The sequence below is a fragment of the Oryzias latipes genome, chromosome 18, assembly GCF_053564925.1.
Source record: "Oryzias latipes strain Hd-rR chromosome 18, Olatipes_Hd-rR_3.1".
NCBI lineage: Eukaryota > Metazoa > Chordata > Actinopteri > Beloniformes > Adrianichthyidae > Oryzias > Oryzias latipes.
The window spans coordinates 4,220,057-4,242,029 of NC_136254.1; the positions used below are offsets into that span (position 1 = coordinate 4,220,057).

General features: G+C 43.2%; 1 protein-coding gene across 1 annotated transcript in view; it reads right to left on the reverse strand.

The window, feature by feature from the left end:
- The window catches only part of LOC101166009 (mitogen-activated protein kinase kinase kinase 11), a 62,938-nt gene extending 49,399 nt beyond the window's left edge, over window positions 1–13,539 (reverse strand). Inside the window, exon 1 of the mRNA XM_011487749.4 lies at window positions 11,735–13,539. Within this exon, the coding sequence (XP_011486051.1) occupies window positions 11,735–12,491 (757 nt within the window). The 5' untranslated portion in view covers window positions 12,492–13,539. The remainder of the gene's footprint in view (window positions 1–11,734) is intronic.
- Between the last annotated feature and the right edge of the window lie 8,434 nt (window positions 13,540–21,973).

Consider the following 21,973-nt stretch of genomic DNA (forward strand, 5'->3'; position numbering starts at 1 on the left):
TTACCATTTTGCCGCTGTGTTACTGCCGTGTCACAGGCACTTTTTGGAAAGAAAAGCTCAGGCATATTATTAAAACCTTGAAAACTCTTTCTGTGCACTGTCTTTCTTTGTAAATATATCAAGTGTTGAACCTTTCCTGCGATTACTTTTTTCTTTCTTTCCTCTCCGCTGATCTTCCTTCGGTTGTTCACTTCCTTGTTTGGACCCTCAGAGCCTCCAAAGTGGGTTAATAAAGAATCATTCATTTTCTTCTGGGGGAAACCTTCATTTATTACAGTTCTCTTTCACTCTGTATAACAAACAAACACACACCCCGAACACACTTTAGCTGCTCTTGCTCTCACTCGCTGCAGGCGCACTCTCCCCTCCTTCTTACACACGCTTTTGGCAAATTCACATCCTCAATCTAACACACAGTGTGGCGACCCGGGGGTTAGCCCCACCTTCAGCCCCTAAGACTCATGGGAAGTGGGGAATCGTGGGTGTAAAGTTCCTCAGCATGACTGAGGTGGCTGTGAGCAGAAGTGACATCCATGCTGTTAGTGAGTGTGTTCAAGTAAAAAGGCTATAATACTGGAAAGGAGAATAAGCAATTAGCATTTACTTCTCCCTCTCTGAGACTGTTGGAGTCGTGCAGAATGTACGCTACAATATATTTAAACGTGGGCGCGTGCGGCCAATATACAGGTGCGGCTTGTGCATGTATCAAATAGTTAATCCTTTAAAAATGTAAAGGGTGCGGCTTGTTATCAGGTGCGCTCTATAGCCTGGAATTTACAGTACACGTCCTTCAACCAATATGGTTCTAAAAGTATGGTTAAGAAAAAAAAGTGCACTGTGTTTCCAACACTGCTCAAATGTACTTTTTGAATTTAGCAAAAAAGAAACAATGAGCAATCTCCAACAATCTGACAATTTCAGTAAAAACTCAGTGTCTTTGAGCTGTGTAACAACAACTGCAGGCCTAATGAGTGAACATCTACCAAGAGTTGGTTCTCAGAAGATCTTACTGTTGTTTTGGTGTGGAGTTGCTAAAAGAGGCTTGGTGTGGTGCACTGCTAGCTAGCAGTCGGAAGTGGAACACAAAAGTAAGACGCTTAACTAAACGTTTGCTTATATTTTCAAAAATTGTTTGGGCAGCAATTGAAATCCATACCAGAGTCACCAGATGAAATATTGCAATATTTCACAGAATGGATTTTTTTTCCACCCCCCCCAATAAACTGTAAACAGACTTGATTGAAGTTCTAATTTCTTTTCTCTATGTGTTTTGACTTACCAGAACGTCATAACTTCTTAAAAAGGGATCCTCAAATTGTGCAGCTTACGGCTCATTTCCCAGCAATTGTGTGTTTGTGAGATAACTCTAAATGACAGAACAAACACAATTGAGCCCAAGACGGAATGCAAAGAAGACGTTCAAACACCAACATGAGTCAGAGATGAACTATTTCCATAAAACATAAATGTTGAGATCTGAAGTTTAAAAACAAATCTGCTTAAACGTCCAGCATGTTTGAAGGTCTGGATAACAACACCAGCTGGGATGGTACAGCATCTACAAGACAATGACTGCATGTCTTCAAACTGACAAGCACAACAATTCCATGTCCATTTGTGCGCCAAGTCACAACGTAAGAAGGAGCTCGACTTTGGGCGAATTCATTCAATATCCAGAGTCAGCGCTCTCGCCGTGCGCTCACTTTCTGCTCCTTCTGCTGCTGCCGTTTCCTGGCTCCTGTTGCGTTACTGCCCCTCTACTTCTGCTTCTTATACATTCAGCCTAAAATGGAGTCCACTCTAACTTTGGATCTTGCAGAGTCGCAAAAACTAAATAAGGATTGCAGCAAGAGACTATAATGTTTCTCTAAAGCTAAAAATGTGGTCATAAGGCAGCCTCACAATGAAATGGATGAAGCCGACTCTTGATGCGGTCGTGCAAACATGATGTAAACCCAAAATAAACTGAAACCAACTGAATGAACATTATTCACAGACCTTCTGCCTGCTTCTATTAAAGGTTTTAACAGCTGGGAAATGTTTGATTTTAAGGTAATATTAGCCAAGTATAATCTGTAAATTACTGGACCTATACAGTTTTTTTAAACTCTAAATATTTCATCAAATATGTTTGAATCCCATAAATGCAGTTTTGGTCAGATGCAGATATGATTCGTTTTATATTTTACCTTCTGGTCATCATTCACAGAGCAGGGTCATGGAAAACATCAATACAGAGGTTTTCACAGCATATAAAGGGCTTTAATAAACTTTATTAAGCTTGATCTACACCATAATTTCTTTGAAAATGCTTCTTGTAGGTTAACTCATAGATCAGTGCTGAATGTTGTGGTTCAAAAGCAAACCCTGTTGCAGCTATTTTTTAATAAGCCTTAGAAATAAATAGATGTTTCCCTTGAATCAAAGATAACTCATTTTACCTTCTAAGAGTGATGGAGCTAGAACCAGCAGCCATCTGCTGTGTCTCCCAACACTGCCGTGACTGGTTCAACATCTGACATACATATCACCAACCTCAAAAAGGACATCCAGAAACTCTCTGATGACTTGAAATCAAAGAGGGATCTGCTGAATTCTTTGCTGGATGTAGCGCATCAACAATCAATGCACATTGCCTCTCAAAAGGCGCCTGTGCAAGACACTGTTCACTGGGACCTTGAAACCTTGCCGAGGCCTTCCTCAAGCCCCAAACCCAAATTGCTTTGGTCTGAGGTGGTGTGCCGCAGGAAAAAACCTTGGATCGAAATGGGCTCATTCTCTCCAACCGCTTTGATGTTCTGTCAGGTCCAACATCTGACCACGTCATGAAAGCTGCTCCTACACTCAGCGGGGAAAATCATCACTCTGGCTCTGCTTCTCGGACCAAGAAAGAAAGTCGCCAAGCATTTGGAGGTTCATCTTCCGTCAAACGCTGGCAGCTCCTGAGAGACGCAGTGAGACGCTATTAGGTGACGGACAAAAGTCAACATATGGCTAGAGATGAGGACCCCGCCCATCTTTACACTCTCCTGTGTGGGAACATTTTGGCTTTGTTATCAGCATCCACGAAGGGAAGAGACAGTTGGATAAGTCAAATGCTGTGTGTTGACATTGTTACACAAAGATGGTGTGTGCCACAGTAACACATCCAATCTGTTAACAAACTTAAAACGGCATCACCGACTGTAACAATCAGGTCTACAAGAAAAAAAAAATGTGCAAGTTAAATTTTTTTTTTTTTCAGGCCAGTGTTAAATATTCAAAAATATCCTATATTGCTCAATTTTATTTATTGTTATGTAAAACCAATAAATGCATTTTGTAAGTAATTTTTTATAGAGATAGAGATAGAGATAGATAGATACTTTCTTTATTAATCTCCCAAGGGAGCAATTCAGGTGTCCGGCAGCAAAACACACACAATAAATAACCATAAAATAATAGTTCATAAAATAGCAGTTCATACCAGACAGATTTGTTAGACAGCAGTACCGAACCGAAAGGTACCGAACCGAGCCCTATGAAATTCTGCATCGAACCGAATTGAAATTTTAGCGTATCGCTACACCCCTAGAATCTACTGTAGTCCTTCGCTATAACATTCGCAGTATCGCAGATTTTTCTAGAGTAATTTTGCATGCTAGTATTACATTTTCAACAGCGAGTAGTGTTCTGCACCCGGATTAACTGTAGACCAGGGGTGTCCAAATCCAAGCCTCAAGGGCCGGCCTCCGACTAGTTTTCCAGAAACCTTCCCTTATCTGCTGTTGATTACCTGGATCAGGTGTGTTTAGTCAATAAGGAGTTTCAATGGCAGGTTGGATAGAAAACATGTCGGACACTGGCCTTCGAGGCCTGCAATTAGACAACCCTGCTGTAGACCTTCGTCTATTCTGTGACCTGTTCACTGTACAGAATGCATCGTTTTTTCCACATTTATATATTTTCATTCAATAACATTGAACTGACTTTTCTCCCAAGGTTTGAACTTTGAGAGTTCAAACAAAAGAGCCAAGTGTTAAACTTTCCATGTCTGCCTGAGAAAAGCGTATACAGAGGAGTGAGGAGTAGGGTTGGGCGATGTCCCTTAAATTGGCCGTTGACGATGTTTGCTGTCAACCATCGGGATGGACGATGATATCGTCGTGGGGGGGGGCTATTTTTAATATTTCGGTCTTATATAATTGCTATTCGTTATTTTACTTTATTACTTTATTTATTTTATTTCCCAACTAATGACTCATCCGCAGTACTGAGGGAAATAACTTTAACAAAAAAAGTAACAAACAAACTAGAAAAGAAATGGTTTGCTCCCGCACTTAACTAGTCAAGTGGACCGGCGGAGCGCGGACTTACAGCTTTGTGTTTGAGGGGAAGGGGGGGGTGCTTTGTTACATGAGCGGTATGTGGGAGATTTAGAACTGCGATCCGTTCCGCAGCTCTAGGGGAACGGGCTACCGAACTCAGAACCGGGTCTAAAAGTGTGTGTCTGAGCAGAGGATCTTGAGCACACACACAGCGCTTTGGGGCGGTGTGAGCTTCAAAGCAGAAAGGCCGCTCAGTCCCTAGAAATCGTTTAAACAATCACGTGGATTTGTGTTTCCAGTCGTGTCCCGACTAAATAAAGGCTGATGTTATTCCCACATGTTTAAATGCAGCCAAGTTGCAGATTGCAGCACCACCCAAAGCTAATGTTGTTAGCCCGTGTTAGCATACTGCTAATTCTGGCTTCTTTCCGGCTCCGTTTTTCAACAGAAAAAGCAATGACCACACGGATTAAAATTAAAACGATGAGCGAACAGGCGTTTCATAATAATCGTAACATTATTAAAAGCACGTTTAGAAGATCGTCTTGTATGTTACCGAGCTGACATATCAACGTATAAAGCCGCTCGGCAACATTGTTTTGTATTGAATTGTTACATTCAATAAAGTTTGAGAAAAAAATAGCCGCTCGGCGGAACTGATATACGCTTCCGGTTTTTCAAACCCTACTGCGCATGTGCGAATGATTTATTCCGACCAAAAGTGTGAGCCATGTGAACGTTTTTTATATTCTGAAAACATTTTTCTGGAACCATGTACACGTTTGGATTCTAATCCGACCATTGATCCGGTCAAGATATTATTCACATGTAACCGCGGCTTATGGTGTCGACTCGCAGCGTGGCGGGGGCGTGGCATCACGATGGTGGTCTCTCCATCGGGATGTCAGTCACCCATCAAGATGGACGATGGTATCGTCCATCGGCACAACCCTAGTGAGGAGTTTTACAGCCTTAAAACATCTGTACTAATTGTAAAAAAAAAAACGTTGCACAGCAATTAAAGTACCAATAATTTAATATTTCTTTCTTTTATAAGAGCCCCTTGTATAAGCAGGATGATGCCCTCCGAGATGTCCGTTATCAGAAATGAATAGACTTTGTGGAAGCAGAAAGTTGCTTCTGGCATTATCCTTTATTTGACATTGCCTTTATCTAGAGAGCATTGGGTAGTTTATCCGGGAGATGGAAACAACTAACAGGAGTTGCGAGCAGCTGACCAGAAACATCTGGGGATCAAACCTATTCTTCCCCACTGAATGAACAACCAGTTTCACAGCTTCTGGAGTGCATAACCTCACCTCACTACATGTACACTACATTACCAAAAGTATTGGCTCATCCATCTGAATGATCAGAATCATGGATGAGTCTGGGTTTGCAAAGTAAACAGTACATTTGGGACTCCATTGTGCAGAGTGTGAAATTTGGTGGAGGAGGAATTATGGTGTGGGCTTTTTCTTTTCTTTTTCAGGATTTGGGCTTGTATCTTAGTTCCAGTGAAAGGAACTCTGAATGCTTCAGAGTACAAAAGTTTGGACAATTTCATGCTCCCAACCTTGTGGGAACAGTTTGAAGCAGCCCCTTCCTCTTCCAACATGACTGAGCACCAGTGTACAAAGCAAGGTCCATAAAGACATGGATGACAGAGTCTGGTGTGGATGAACTGGACTGGCCTGCACAGAGTCCTGACCTGAACCTGATAGAAAAGCTTTGGGATGAATTATGGCAGAGACTGAGAGCCAGGCCTTCTCCACCAACATCAGTGTGTGACCTCACCAATGCATTTTTGGAAGAAAAAATCCTAGACACACACTCCTCAACATTGTGGACAGCCGTCCCAGAAGCTGTAATAGCTGCAAAAGGTGGACATCATTTTGAACTCCATGGGTTAGGAATGGGTTCAAATGTGAGTCAAGGCAGGTGAGCCAATATTTTTGTTAATATAGTGTATCTGCACAACAAAAATGTCAACATCACCTCCATGTTTACTGCAGTACAGGAGGCGCCTGGTGGTTTTTAGATGAAGCTTAAGCCACACATCCTGCCACCCAGCCTTTCTGCAGCAGACAGACGTGCACACAGGGCATGTTTGGAGTGCACAGCAGTGTGGGAAGTAGGGGCCCTGAATGAAAACATGCTGGTACAGAGATGTATCAAACGCTTGTCCACCCCTGGCAAATAAAAAAAGACACGTTGATCCAAGATTTAACCGTGGCTTCTTCCTGAGAAAGGAGACTGTACACTCCCGCAGATTTCTGTACTTTCTCACAGCAGCTGGTGCAAAACCCTCTGGTGATACCTGCAGAAAGCTACCAGCAACTGATAATCTGTGGGTAGATGGCAGCTTAATTTAAGTACCTTTACTTTTTTTTTTTAACCAAAACGTAAATAACTTTCTTGGTCCAAAGCGGGCACCGAGCAAGTGATTCTATTTTGAGCTTAATTTCTTTATATATTTCCTCCATGAGAAAAATACCACAAGAACATGTTAAAAACGCCAAAAAACATCATTTCCAAACATCTGAAATATTTTACATTGATCAGGTTTAACACAGCAAGTGATGGGCAGCTAACTACTGAGAAACCACGTTATAATCATCTATGAATAGTTAAATACCCTTGTGCTATCCTATGGCGTCCAGATGACCCCCCCCTTCCATTGACGTGTTCTCCCTACCATGACAAAGGTGGATAAAGGTGGAAAGATTTCATGTAATCCATGGACACCAGTGCGGTTCACAAATCATTGAAGAAAAAGGGTCAGCCCTCTGTCTTGTGGGGTCTAGATGACCCCACTCCCAATGTTAATGTGTCTAGGACAGCACAAGGGTTACAGTGTTCCCTTGTTTGGCACGGATGTTACATTCTGAAAATAACCTTTAATAGGTGAAATCCAGAAAGTGAGATTACACTCACCGCCCGTTCTGTTGCAGACCAGAGGCTGTAAAACTCCTCTCTACACACTCTATGCCCTCAGACAGACAGGAAAATTTTTACATTTTTCTCTCTTTTTGAAAGTCTCAAGATTCAAATTTTCATAGATAAATAAGTCCAGCTTTTCAGAATGAAATCAGAGACCTGATAGCGATTAAAGATTTGTGTAAATTTGGCAAACTAAATGCATTCTGTACAGGAAACACCTAACAGAAGAGATTGATCGACAAGGTCAAAGGCCAATCTGGACGTTTAACAGTTTGCTGTAAAAACTTTTTTTCATATTGTTTTTGTTAGGACCAACGGGTAAATGTTAAATGGACTATACTTATATAGCGCTTTTTCTACCTACAAGGGCCAAAACGCTTTACAGTCACAGACCCATTCACCCAGTCACAGACACTTTCACACACTGGTGGCCGCTCCGCTGCCAAACACTGGCGCCAACCTACCACCAGAGGCAAGGTGGGGTTCAGTGAACACTTCCGACACATGGGTGTGCAAGGCGGGAATCGAACCTGCAATCTTCTTGTCTGGAAGTGGGGAGGAGTCATTCAGTCCAGTTCTCACATAGTCAATGGGTACACCCTGGACAGGTCACCAGTCTATCACAGCCCTTCAAACAACAAATAAGGTCACAGACTCCTTTTTTATCAAACCGTGGCTTTTTTATCAGACAACAGTCAGATTAACCCCCGTCATGGACCCACTCGCTCTAAAAGTCTGAGGGTGTGTTAAGACTGGGAAAATCCTTTTTCCGGATCGAATCCCGAACCCTGCGTTTGATCTGTATTCTGACTGGCACCAAGTCGCCCATTCTGTTATGGACCTTAGCTTGTAAACAAAACCATGTGACTAACACACTCCAAGGCGGTTACTGGCACGGAGACGTGCCATGTGTGCCTTAACTCAGAAGATGCTAAGGAGACGTCAGGTATGAAGGTACGCTGATAACTGTTTATTATGAATTGTTGGGAAAACAGTGAGAAGCAATGTGTGTCACGTTAAAACTTGTTTTGATGAGCCTGATTTCATTCAATCACATTTCAATGAGTTGATATGTCTCAATGTTGTGGTGTTAAGGCAAGAGATGTCCCTGCAGCGCCTATCAGCATAACGAGACACAGAAAAGCACGTCAGACGTGTTTTCAGCTGTTAAAATAAACGTTCTAACAAATGAACAGTTGGAACCTTTTTTCTGTTTGATAACATGACAATCGTTGCTTTACATTTGTCAGCGACGCGCCTCTGGCTTCATTCCTCTGTTTACGTCGGCTACGGTGGCCGTTTTGGTTCAGTTGTTCTGCTTTTGAGTTTGTGGATAAGGAATGGATGAAGAGTACAAAGCTTTCAAACACTGAGTGTAGTTTCTTCGCAGACTCAGTTTCCACCTCAAACTCTGTCTGAAGGCCTCAAAGCAGACGGAGAAACTAAAAGCTTCACCTGCTAATAAGGGAAAGTGACAGAGTATAAAATTCCCACAAAGACAAACAGGATCATCAACTCTCTGCTTCTGTGCTCAGTGGAATTCCAGTTATTCCCTCTGGCTCAGGCCCATGTGCTCCACAACAACACACCCTCCATGCTGCTGTTGAATCAGCACCTTCAGCTGCCTGTTGTTTACAATCAACTTCCCTTTACAGCTGATTTATGGGTCTTCAATTGTAGAAAAAGCAATCACTCAGTAGCTCCTCTCCCTAAACATTTCTTTGGTTTTCAGCTGCTCTGATGAATTAGTGGTCAGATGAGGGTCTGCTTCCTCTTGGGCACATCTCAAATTTGTGTGACTAGAGACCATCGGTGCAAAATGGCACCTCAAGAAAGAAGAACTTGCAGGAATATTAGAAGGAACCGACACCATATTCTGGGTTTACCTCAGGTCCCAAAAGGACATCGTGTCCAGCCAAATCAAAAGGTCCAGAGATCTGTTTCTTTGTTCACTTCCGGGCACCTGAGTGTCCGGCTTATCGGCGAGCCAGAAAAGTGACACAGCATCTTTTCAGACGACAGTCCTCCCCCAGCACACACACACAGGACACACACTTCCCTCCTCCTACCACAACAGGATATTGCTCAGTAGCAAAACAGGGTTCTGGCATGTAGAGGCAGGACAGGGACAAGAAGAATGACAAAACACGAGGCAGGAGGGTGATACCATCTCCCAGCCCACAGACAACGGGACTGTGTTGGTTTTGGCCTGTCTGGTCTATAAAAACCATATTAGCATAATTCCTTGCACAACAGGGGGACACATTTTCATTTGACGAAATAAAAAAGGGCAAAGATAAGTAAAGGGAGAGACGGTGTGAGCGCTAGATCCTGTTGATGATCAAAGGAGATTAAAGTAAAGAAAAGCATGAAAGATGAACGTGCTGAAGGAGTGTTGGGTAAAAGGCATTCTAGGTTGTTTCTGCAGCAGGACTCTGTGCTATAAACAAACCTTGAATCAGGGGAGTTAACCTTGAAACGCTCACAGCAAAGGCTGTTTTATCATCATTCCAGGATCAGACCTTCTAGGACAGATTTTATTTTTTCTTCAGCCTCTGCGTGTTTTTGGTGCAGCATCTTTACCAACGGACAAAAGGGTTTCTGGGTCACAACAGACTAAACCAAAATCCTGGAAAAGATATGTCACAAGAGTAATAGTAATAACAGTGGAGGCTGCTGTCCCATCCAAGTGTTTCCTTTAGAGTCCCACTCCGATCATCTTTTGATCTATTTTCGAGGCGTTCCCAGTGGACTTTTAATTATGACTATGACGTTTTTTCGACAAATCTAGAAACCTGTCGTTTTCTAGTACACAATCTCTGAAGAGTAACAGACGTTCATTATAAATTGACCAATGAGTTGTGGGTAACATTAGCGGTGCAACAAAAATGGCGAGCAGTATTGGAGCTCTCCAGCCGTAAAGTTTTAATCCAGATTCCAGCTCAGATGAGGAAAACAAAAACGTGCAAGGACCTATTTGTTTGAACAGTGGAGCGGAAAAGGGAGGTTGCTGCCCATGCACCACCTACATCGCTACAACAGTGTTTTCCAAACATTTTTTCATCTGCTCCTGATTCACAGCAATTTGAATAAAGAAATACTCAGAAAAGGCATTTTTATCCTGAGGTTTTACATATATGACCTTCGCAGTGACGTGCAGTGAGGTTGATGGCTGGCGAGGCACCGACTCCTCTGGAGTCAGATTTACAATGAAAGAACTCAATGTTTCAGCGTTCATCCAACAGCAGCTAACAGCGTATAAAATACACACAAGAACATATTTGTCCAACAGAGAATATGTATTTTATAGACATGGATAGAAAACTCTTCTTGTGTATAAGTTATTAATATGTACTGTAAACAAATTAAAGCAAACACATGTGTTCAGCACACATTTCATTTTGACCCTCAGTGACTATTTCTGGTATTTTTCCAACTTCAAATTCTGGTGTTTTAATCAGTGTTATCAAATATTGTCTGTGAAAATGATTGTAAAAATAAAATAAATTATTTTACTTACATTTTTTCCCACTTACTCCCATGTTATTTAAAAAAAAAAAAACATTGAAAAACATGTTTGGCCTTATGCTTTGAGTCCTTGTCTTGATCCTTCTCCACAAAAAGCTCTATGATGTGTTGGAAAAGTCTTCCTGTTTTCCTTTATCTTCTGTTCCGTTTCTACGGCACCAGTGTAGCTACAAAGCAGCTGTCAGCTCATGTCTGCCCCCTGCTGGTGAGGCACGCCTCACCTGAAGCCTTTTCTGCGGGCCTACAGCAGCGTTTTCAGCGCACGTCTCTGTTAACATTGAGTCCTGCTGTCAGACATGAGGCACAGCGCTTCAGAGCCTCAACCGGAGTTTTTACTCCGTCTGTGATCGCGCAACACTCAACTTCAGCGATTTTAACCTCAGAAACTGTAAAAAACGTGTTGAGTTGACTGAAAATGTATATTTATCAGTGGAAAATATGTACCTAATTTACCTTTTTCTATTTTATCACAATTATGACAGGTGAGGCTGTGCCTCACTTGCCTCACCTGACCGCACGTCATTGGACCTTCGTCAGGAGAAAGTGTCACAAGAACATGTTAAATACACCAAAAGCACCATTTTCATTGGAGTGGGTGCTCTTTAAAAGAGTGTTTGTATGTAGTTGTATGTAGTTGAGCTTTCATGACAAGCTTGGGTGCATACGTGTCCGCTGCAGGGCCTGATATGCTGATGCAAGCCATTTTCTGCTGCATCAAAGCAGCATCAAAGTCCAAAGTTTCATAACCCAGCAGAGATAGAAAGCTTTCAACCTGAAACCGGACTGTCACCGGGAAAGCATTCCAGTCTGCCCTGGGCTCCTCTTCAGTTGGTCAGTCATGTGACCGTGCAGTCAAACAACACTTACAGAACATGCATGCTGTCCAAATAATTTGTAAATATCGCCTAGACTCCATCACCGACAAGTGAGTACAAAGACAAACTTCTGTGACTTACTGTTGTTGGACTTGAGGTCCCGGTGGATGACGGGGACGATGGCCCCGCTGTGCAGGTACAGCATCCCTCTAGCGATCTGCACAGCCCAGTTGACCAGGACATGGGGCGGGATGCGGCGGCCGGCCAGCGCTCGGCTCAGCGGCCCACCGGAGGCGTACTCCATGATGAGGCACAGGTTGGGTTCCTGCAGGCAGACCCCCTTCAGGGTGATGATGTTGGGGTGGGTGAGCATGGCGAACAGGCGCGCCTCCTGCATCACATTCTGGGCCGTCACGCTGATGTCCTCGTCGGGGTCTTGACGGGCCGCCTTCACTGCCACCAGCTCGCCCCTCCATGTACCGCGATACACTTTCCCAAAGCCCCCGACCCCAATCACCTCCTGCAAGCTCAGCTCCCGGAAATCCACGTCCGCAGGTTCAAACTGGGCCACCACGGCCTGGCCGAGCTCGCCAACCACACCGCTACTAGGGAGCTTGGCGTATCCACTGGGCTTGAAGGAGCCATAGTTGGATGGGAAGATGCCCACCTTGTTGTTGACCTTACCTGCCCACCAGCCCTCGTCCCCTGAAATCTCAGAGTCCAGAGAAAGCACCTCCACCAGGTCACCTTTGCGCAAGGTGAGCTCATCTTTACAAGACGCCTCATAGTCAAACAAGGCCGTCCATACAGGGTTGGTGAAGTTCCCCTTTTGCGACTGATCCAAGTTTTTCCAGTTCGACAATGAGCTGCGACTGAATATGTTCTTCAGCGGCTCCATGGAGCCTCCAGCAGATGTTTTGACTGGATCTGACTTTGCACACCGGGGGTTGGAAAATAAAGTACAAAGGAGTACTTTATGACGCCTCGCTCCCTTTCCTGTCTTTCTTGTTGGCTCATCAGGGACCAAAGAAATGTGTGCAAATTTTGGACAGACAGGAGTGGCGTCAAAGACAGCGGAGAGTCAACTCTTTTTCCAACCTCTCCATGATCTTAAGAGGAGACGTTTCACACTTAATCCTTTCAAAATGAACACAAGCAATCTGTGGGAGTGATAGCTTTCTAACACATGAGCAAAACATCCTTCCACTTCTCCTCTATCCTTATGAAGTTTTTCATCCACAATGCCACCTGTTGGGCTCTTATTTAGACACAACTAGAGGGGTTAAACACCTGTGAATGTTGCTACAGCAACCCCAAACACCCATCTGTCCGTTTGCGGGGATCTCTGGGTTTGTAGCCATTAAATGCGGCGGTGACCGCGGGCAGGAAGCGCCGCGAGGCGGAGAAGAATGGCAGGAAAGGAGCCTTCTGTCCAGCCAGCCAGCCAGCCTTAGTTAGTGAGACCCAACATCCAGCAAGTGCGCGTGAGCGCTCCGGGACCCCGTAAGGAAACCCCGCGTCCCTCTGAGGCGGAGGCTCCACGCGCCCCCCATGACGGGCAGTTCCACGCTGAGATTAAAGCGCTAAAAAAAAAAAAAAAAAAAAAACACGCAGACTTTGGAACAGGAAGGGCTCCTCAAACCGAATCCCGTTAGCTCTCTCTCTCTCTGTGTCGGTGGTGTGGGGCTTTCAGCGCACCGTCCGGTGCGGCTCGGAGCTCCAGTCGGTCCCGGTGACGTCCGCAGAGCGCGGCAGATCCATCGTAGCTTCCAATCACGTTCCTCCGGCTCGGGCAGCTCTCCGCCGCCAGATACTCGACCCACTTCACGTCGGTGCTCACACAGGCAGCGCGGAGGGTGGGGTTTCAAAACTTTTCTGTCCCAACAGGAAAAGAGTCGTCAGATGACCGCCAACCGCCAAGCTTCCGCTCAGAAGCACGCAACTTCCGGGTCAACTAACAAAATAAAAGCGCTTCCTGTTGAACAACTTCAAAACCAAAAGGAAATTCGAACTAATTTGATTTTTGAAACATTTTAAATGTATTAAACCCCAATGTTTTTTGAATTGATGTTTCTTTTCTCATATATAGTATATGTATGTTTATATATGCATAATGTTGTTTGATTTTTTTATTTATTTCTACAATGTGTACACATTTCAGTAACCCCTGAGACATTCACCATGTTGTTGTATTATGTTTTCTGTCAATAAAGTCTGGGAGGGGGGCGCTTTCTGCTGCGGAACGTCCATTTCTTTTCAAGATAAATTAATTCAACACAAAATATTAACTTGTGTTTGATTCTTTAGCACTTTGTTGTTGCCTTTGGCTTTAAAATCACATAACATTGTTTGAAATGCCATTTAGAATTCTGCCAGGTTGGTAAAAACCATTGACTGTATGTGAGAACTGGACTGAGTGACTCCTCCCCCTTTGCGTTTCAAACAGGAAGTACCTGCTGGTCCCCAAAAAAAAAAATGCCAAAGAGACATAAACAGCTGTTACTCAGTTGTTAAACTTGTAAAAATAACCCTTCTTGCTCTGCTTTCTTTTTTAACATGTTAATGGTTATACAGATTTTTTTAACATGATATTTTTCTGTATTGTGAGTTATTAACTATTATTTATAAACTAACCAATCAGATGCCTCCATATTAGTGTGTGGTCTTGTGTCGAATGTTTGAAGCGTTTGACTGACTGATTCTCTCAAGCCCACTTCCAGAAGAAGGGTTGCGGCCGTCCAACAAGTTCACTCCTGACTGGTGAGAGCGGTTGCCATAGAAACATTGACTTTGACCGACTCGGACACATCACTGACATTGGTTGTGTCCAAATTCGAGGACTGCATTCTTCCTGGACTGCATTTGAGGGCTGCTTACGTCACAGCGCCGCCACAAGTGCTGTCCAAATTCAAAGACTACTTCAGATATACGGCATTCTTTTTCCCGATTTCAAGGATTGGTCTGCTGTATCCTTCTATGCTGTACATATCCCAAGATGCATTGCAGCCAAACCCGGAGATTTTCTGTCAACAGTGGCGGACTGTGAAGTGGAACCCGGAGTTGGAGATAATTACACCTTATTATATTTACTCCTCCAAGATTAAAATTGGATCAAATAAGCCAGGAAAAGTCCTTGTTCAGTTCCTTGTTCACTACTCTCTGTTTGGGATTCACGGTTGCTGGGCAACGGGACATTCGCCGATGCAGCGCCTGGAATTATCTAAAGGCAAGACTAGTCCAAATTCACAGCCATTCACATCCGGCCTACCCACTTGACGCAGGACCCGGCCAACGTCGCCCAGGAAGGCCGTGGCCATTGAAAGATGCAGCTCTCGAATTTGGACACACCCACTGACTATTCTGGCTCCGACATGCCAGCGTCCATATTGCCTGCCAAAAACTGACGACCGAAGTGACTTTATTTCGTTGGAGCCAGAAGGAATCCCTTTTCTATTTGTGTTATCACATTCTGGTGCCAAAACTCGCCATTTGACGGCAGTTGGTTTATTGGTTACACCAGTGTGGTGGGCGTGTCACCTGGTTAGACAGCGGTGAGTGTGCGAATGAAGTCCATCGTCCTTTGGAGCGGGTGAGCCGGGGAGATGTCTTTTGTTGAACAATAAAAAAACTTTGATACCATTAATGCTTTGACACGATGACACAATGTTATTTTGATTCTTTGTCACTTTGACAATTGGTTACTTTGTAGATTTGCATTTGTTGCTTGTTCAGTGCTTTATGGTAATTTGACATTGCTTAAGCAACGCCTTTTCAAAGCCTTTCATGATAACGCCGCCAGCACAAATGCAATAAATAAAAATAATACCGTCAATAAATCATCTTCAAGCATAAAGATAGTTGCGTCATCAATGGCAACAATCTCCCATTTGCTCGCAGCAAACAGACATGTAGCTGCTACATCACTCTCACTCTGTCCAGTTCTCATTTACAGTCAATAGGAGGCACCATCTTGGGAAGTCCACTTCACGACCTGTTGCTGACATCCATCCATCCATCTTCTGATCATGCTGGATCTGTTTTGGAGCTGTGGGGTTGCTGGAGCCTATCCCAGCAACTGGGATACACGCTGGACAGCTCACCAGTCTGTCGCCAGGCAATCACACACATTCGCATCTAAGGAGCCATTTAGAATCAGCAATCATCTTATGAAGCCCATGCGTGGATGGTGGGAGGAAGCCAGAGGACCCACGCATCCATGAGGAGAACGTGCAAACTCCACGCAGAAAGAACCCAGCTGGGATTTGAACCAGGACCTTCTAACTGTGAAGTGTGATTAATGACCACGGTTGATGACATCCCTCCTAAAAGTAGTTCGTGGCCTTCAACTTGCAGACGGTGACTCCTGACAGTTCAGCACCTTGTTCAGTGGGAGCCCCATCTTTGAGTTCCCCGTCGCATGGGGGCCTGTCCAGTAGCTAATGGCGAGTCTGCCCCTGACCTGAGGCCTGATTGGAGAACCAGAAGCTCAAAACAGGAGTCAGTGGAAACAGTAGCATAAACGCCTTCCCTAGAATTGTGGCACCATTTAGAAGAGAAACAATCTGAATTTAGCTACGAGTTTTAAGGCAAAATGTATGACAAATCCACAAACACAATTTGTTTCTTACGCATTAATACAAACAGAAAAATCCCTCATTGTCAAGTTTTGTGAAATCCTTCAACGATGAAATCATGTATTCAGGAAACAAAAGTTTCTGATATCAGAAGAAACCATTCATATTCATAATGGAAAATGAAAGTAGAAAAATCATAAATGTGGTGTTTTTCTTCATGAATAACTGTAAAATGTAAAGGCATTACAACGGAAGATCTGCCAAAATAAAACCAAGAATTCCAACTTTTTGTCTCCAAGCTTAAACTATTTTCACTCCTGCCAGTGTTTTGTAAACTATCATTTAGGTGAGGAATGTAAATGCTAGGTTTAGTTTTTGTTCAAAGGCAGAGTTCACCAAGTTTTTTTTTTTTTTTTAAGTGCATGTTTTCTGCCGTTTTGTCCAAACTCCATTGTTGGAAATCTAACCAACTGAAACACAAAATAAAAAGAATATGCCAAAAATATATCCAAGAAATGGACTCTCCACAAATCATTCTGGGAAATAATCTTGGTTGAAAAATTAAATTTACTGGGCACTAAATAAAGAAGCTGTTTTTTTTTTTTTAAATACCTGTCACCCCCCCCCCCCCCCCGGGAGCTTCCACTGATTGGACCCAGCTGCAGTCACTTCCATCATCTCAACCCCACAGTATATCAGACGGCCGGTTTCCACTACTCATCGCCAGTTCGTTGCCAACTATGGTGAAGTACCTGGTCTCATGGTCTTTGTGTTCTAGTGAAATTCTGATTACTCCTGAACTCAAACTGTCAACCTCTGCAACCAACCTCCTGCCTGGGTCCAGTTTCTGCCTCGTTCATTCCTACCATCATCACGCCAAGCCTTCCAGCCTCGCTGTGCCACACGCCACATTCAACCACCGTTCCGTCAGCAGCTCTCCGGGACCACCCCTTAACAAGACTCCGCTACAAGAGGGAAACTTACCGCCAGTCCGCTCCTCGCCTCAGAACTCCCGCTCCACGGATTCCTGTTCATCCTCAGCTAATTAAAATCCTTCATTGCCAACAGGCTTTGAGCGTGATCTTTTCGGGTTTCAGCATCTGGGTCTATTTTCGTTCTCTGCCATGACAATACCTTTCCTTTAGAAATCCCAATCATATCAGCAAAATGTTGTCTCTTTGCGAGCCCCTCAAACATTAATCTCAGCATCCAGTTTCGTGACTTTTAAGACAAGAGTATCTCATGTGAAATGTCCATTTAAGGCAACACATCAGCGGTTATAATTTAAAAAAATACACGCTGTGCCTTCATCACATTATGTCACAAACACTGTCAACACTTTGATGACACATGATAATGTTCAGTGTCTGTAGAAAGCTTTTCCCGAAACAAACTATCTTTTGCATGTCATAAGTGAAAAAAGAATCCAACTTTTTTACACACTGAAACCTCAAACATAACAACAAATAACAAAAATGTTCAGACCAGCTGAACATTTCAGTTACATTTCAAAAAGTTACTATTTAAACGAAAACTTGACATTTATTTTCTGAAGGACTGACCTCCGATTTTTTATTAAATAACTATTATAGGCCGTTGTGTGTACATTTTCACACGAGCCTTGTAGAGAAAATACTCAATTTATTTAGCTATCAAATTGGATGAGTCTAACCCCTTCATGCCATGTGTTGCAGCGGTAGGGCGGTCGGCCTCTGATAGAAAAACTGCAGGTTCGATTCCCGCCTTGCCGGCCCTTGGGCGAGACACTGAACCTCACGTTAGCTCTGGTGGTTATGGGTTAGCGCCAGTGTTGGGCATTGTAGCTGCCATCAGTGTGTGAATGTGTGTGTGAACGGGTGAATGGGACTGTGAATGGCCGTGCAAGCATACGCTGTTTCACAACACGTCATTCAACCCAGGACTCTACATAATTTAGCATCACCAGGAACAAAAAAAAAAACAATTTAGCCACCCCTTTAACTGTCTCCACCAATTATTCTTGGAGGCTTAATCACATGTCATCCGTCTGACCAATCAGAAGTGGTTAAAGTCTTCACTTCCTTGTTCCGATTTAGCTCATAAAGTCTCTCGGTTCCAACAAAAATACCAGCTAAAGCTCGTCTTTAGCGGTGTAGCTTTCCACAGAATCCGGTGTCAGACCGTGGAACAAGTGAACAAAACAATGAAGCTCAGAGAGTGTCTCCGATCGGCGGCAGTATCGCACTACATCTCCCATGATGCATTGGGTTAAAGTGACAGCGTCTCAGCGCACAATGAGTCTTCCCTGTTAAACGTCTTAAACCACAACAAACACACATCAACCAGTTTTTGAATCTTTTTGATGAAATCAGAGGTCAACAGTTTAATTCTCCTTCAAGGTTTGTGTTTATTTACAGCCAAACATCCCAGAGTTTGGTCCAAGTCATCTTTCTAACTGAAACGCTTCTCTAAAAACGTCTGTATTATTTTATGTTAAACTTAAGAAGAAATAATAACATTAAAGAAAAAGGATAAGGTGAAGTGGCCAACAGACACAATTAAACTACATTGAAACAATTTAATTATCTAAAAGAAATAAAACATTTTTGTTCAACATGTTCATTTTTTGTGTAGCTACAGAAAACATAAATATAATGTTAGTCCTTTTGTGTAAAATCTATCAAACATATTGTGATCATACAATTGTTTAAAAATTACAGTTGCCTTTGCACCAACATTGAAAAAATATAAAATAAATATTTAGAAATGATATTTTTGTTTTTTTGTCAGGTTACATGAAATTGAATGTTTATAAATTGGAGGAGAAAACAACTACCAGGGTAAAATTTCAAATATTTTGGTTGAAAATCATTACTGACAACTAACTTAACTTTGATTCCATCTTTTAGTAAAAACAGCTGCAACTTCCAGCTTTTTCTGCCACAATTATCACAAAAATGCATGTGAGATTACAGAGGGGCTGTAGATCAATACAGACTATAGAGTTTCTCCTTTTTTCAATTTTTGGATGCTGGATTTTTGTCAGGGATAAAGTGTGCCTTGGCTCAAAAAGGTGGTTTAGGGAAGGGAGAGATTTAGCGGATAACATGAAGAGGGACGTAGATCACACTTTGTAGCAATGATGAGACACCACAGAGACGCTAAAACGATGAGGAAAAAGTGCTGACTGGATCACAGTTTTACCCCGCAGCTGCTTTTGTCTGTGTGTTAAAGCAGCAAAGAGCCACACAGCTGATCTTCCAGCCAGTATGCCGTACCTCTGCCTGATCTTATACCAGTTTGCAGTACTTTCTGCCCTGTAGTTCATCAACATTAGTAGAGGGGCTTTTCCTGCTCATTGTGGCTGCCTCCACGTATTTTCAAAAACACTTTTTGCTGGAAAAGTTTAGCTAATTTTCCAAACTTTATGGTGAGAATAATTCCTCCATTGTTATTTCTTTTTTCAAAAAAAGGTGTATTGAAAGAAGGCAACTTTTGTTGATAATTATTTCTTTATGACACAGTCACAATCAAATTTGAGACAGTGGATAAATAAGGTTCTTTTATTCATGTCAATAGTTTTGCATCTTAAACTAAAAATGATCTTTTTTTTGGTGGATTTCAAAAAAGGGTTTAATAAGAAAAAAGATAAATTTTAAAGTTTATTTGCATTAAAATTGATTTTTTTTGATATCTAAGTTCTACATTTTCACTTTTAAAACAGAAAAACGTGGATTGGAAACCTGTCCCCCGGTTCTCGGATGCCTGCTTCCTGATTTGAATAATATTATAAACTCAGAGGAGAGCCTCTATTTCCAGTTTTTAAAACACAAGGTGTTCTTTGCAGGATTTACACACGTTCCTCAACCTTCAGCGGAGTGTTTGTTTCGTGTTTTTCTGCTTTTATAGACCACAAAAACCGCTCACATGCTTCCTGCCACAGCCAGGCAAAGATTCGGCTTCCTTAGGAACTCCTTTAGGTGTATGTTTGATATCATAAGTGCTCCACGTGATGGGGGGGGGGTTGACCCACAATGGTCACACAATGAAGGGTTGTTTTTTCACAGAAAGGTCAGGGAATTCCGTTCGTCTGCATTTTCCCAAGTTTCTGAAAGCTGCAAGGCACTTGGAAGCGAGTGGCGTGATGGGCGGGGCTGGGAATCGCAGGCCCACCTTTGGCCCCCACCGGCTGCCGCATGGAAACACTAGGTTTCCTTCTGCGGCCCTCCTCCCCGTCCTGCCGCTTGTTTGAACACTGATCCTCAATCACCTACAACCCCCCCCCCCCCCCCCTCCTTCCCACACAAACACATGAACCCAAGCCCCGCCCTCCCCTCAGCAGTCCGCTGAGTCAACGCTTGTGCAGGAAGGATGCAGTTGTTTTTGTGGATCCGAGTCGCTCTGGTGGGGATGGAGGGGGGGTGGACGATAGAATGGGCCCTCTAAGGAAAATAAAGGACAGAGGCTTCACACAGCGAGGGCTTTGAATGTAGACGTTCTGATGGAAACAATGGCATCTCTGTGAACACCTGTCCACAAACCTGTGCCGTCTTGCACTTATCTGATCCAAATACCGGGAGGAAGCTGCAAAGCTGCAGATAAATGGCAGCTCTTTGAGGCCGCGTGAGTCACGGGGGGGGGGCATACATCAACATCAACATGACTTACACGTGAGGGAAATGTTTCATGTTGCACAATCCCACACAGAGCCCTGTCGAAAGCAGTGGGTCCAAGAACCAAAATAAAACACAGCAGCCAACAGGGTTGAATGGCTCGCAGGGACTACCCGCCCTCGCCAGCCCCCTAAATAATCCCCCCTCACTGACTGAGGGGGCGCTAAGGAGCCCTCCTCTCTCTCTGCTACCCCGGTCAGAGCTGCACATGACAGATTCACAAACACCTACTTGTTTCAAAATGGCGGCTTTTCTGTTGGTTTGATCTCCATAGCAACCCTTTTATTTTTCAGTCACCTGGGAGCGACGAGCAGGTCTACGACCTTTTCAGAAGGATGGGGAAAAGTACATTTTTTAGATTTCCTTGGCAACGGTAGTTTGTTGTTAGCCACGCCCACATTCCTGATATGTTCATACCTTATGTCGTATCGTTTCATTCAGCTTGAGCCAACAGCTGAAGTTTTAAACTAATCACATTATTCCGGGGGGAAAAAAGAGGAGATTAACCGATGAACGCTTCTTTTGCTAGCTCGCCACGCTAACATCGTTCAAAATTCACAACTTCTAATTCCAACAACTTCTAATTCCAACATTTTTTTCCCCAAGTTGCGTCCCAGTGATCCTCCGGGAGTATGCAAGTGACGGATTGAAATCCCTATGGGAGGAGTTTAAATTGGAGAAGGTACTAAAGGTGGTTTTCAGGAAAATTTAACAGGGTGGCCTCTTCTTGAGGTCAAAGGTCACAAAATCTTAACTTAGTGATCCCTTCCTCAATTTTAATCCCCATGTTGTGGAAAAAAATGTGAAAACTGGTCAAATTCACATTCTGCCACAAACTGTAAGTGTTGACCATCCCATAATATTTTCAAAACTTCCTTTGGATGTCCCCATGTGTTTTGGGGACACCCATTTATTCTTATTTTTTTCCCCTGCACGTTTTTATTAGAAACGGAAGGTGTTACACATTGGTACATCCACAGCTCTCTTCATTTTAACTTTATCTTTGAACATGGACAGAAAAAGAAACAATCCAACTTTTTAAGTAGAAACAAATCATGTAAAATATATACATAGGTGAAACAATAAACAAAAAACAGCACAGTTACATAGAGTAAGATTCAAAGTCTGATCTAAAAGATTCTCTCCAATGTTCG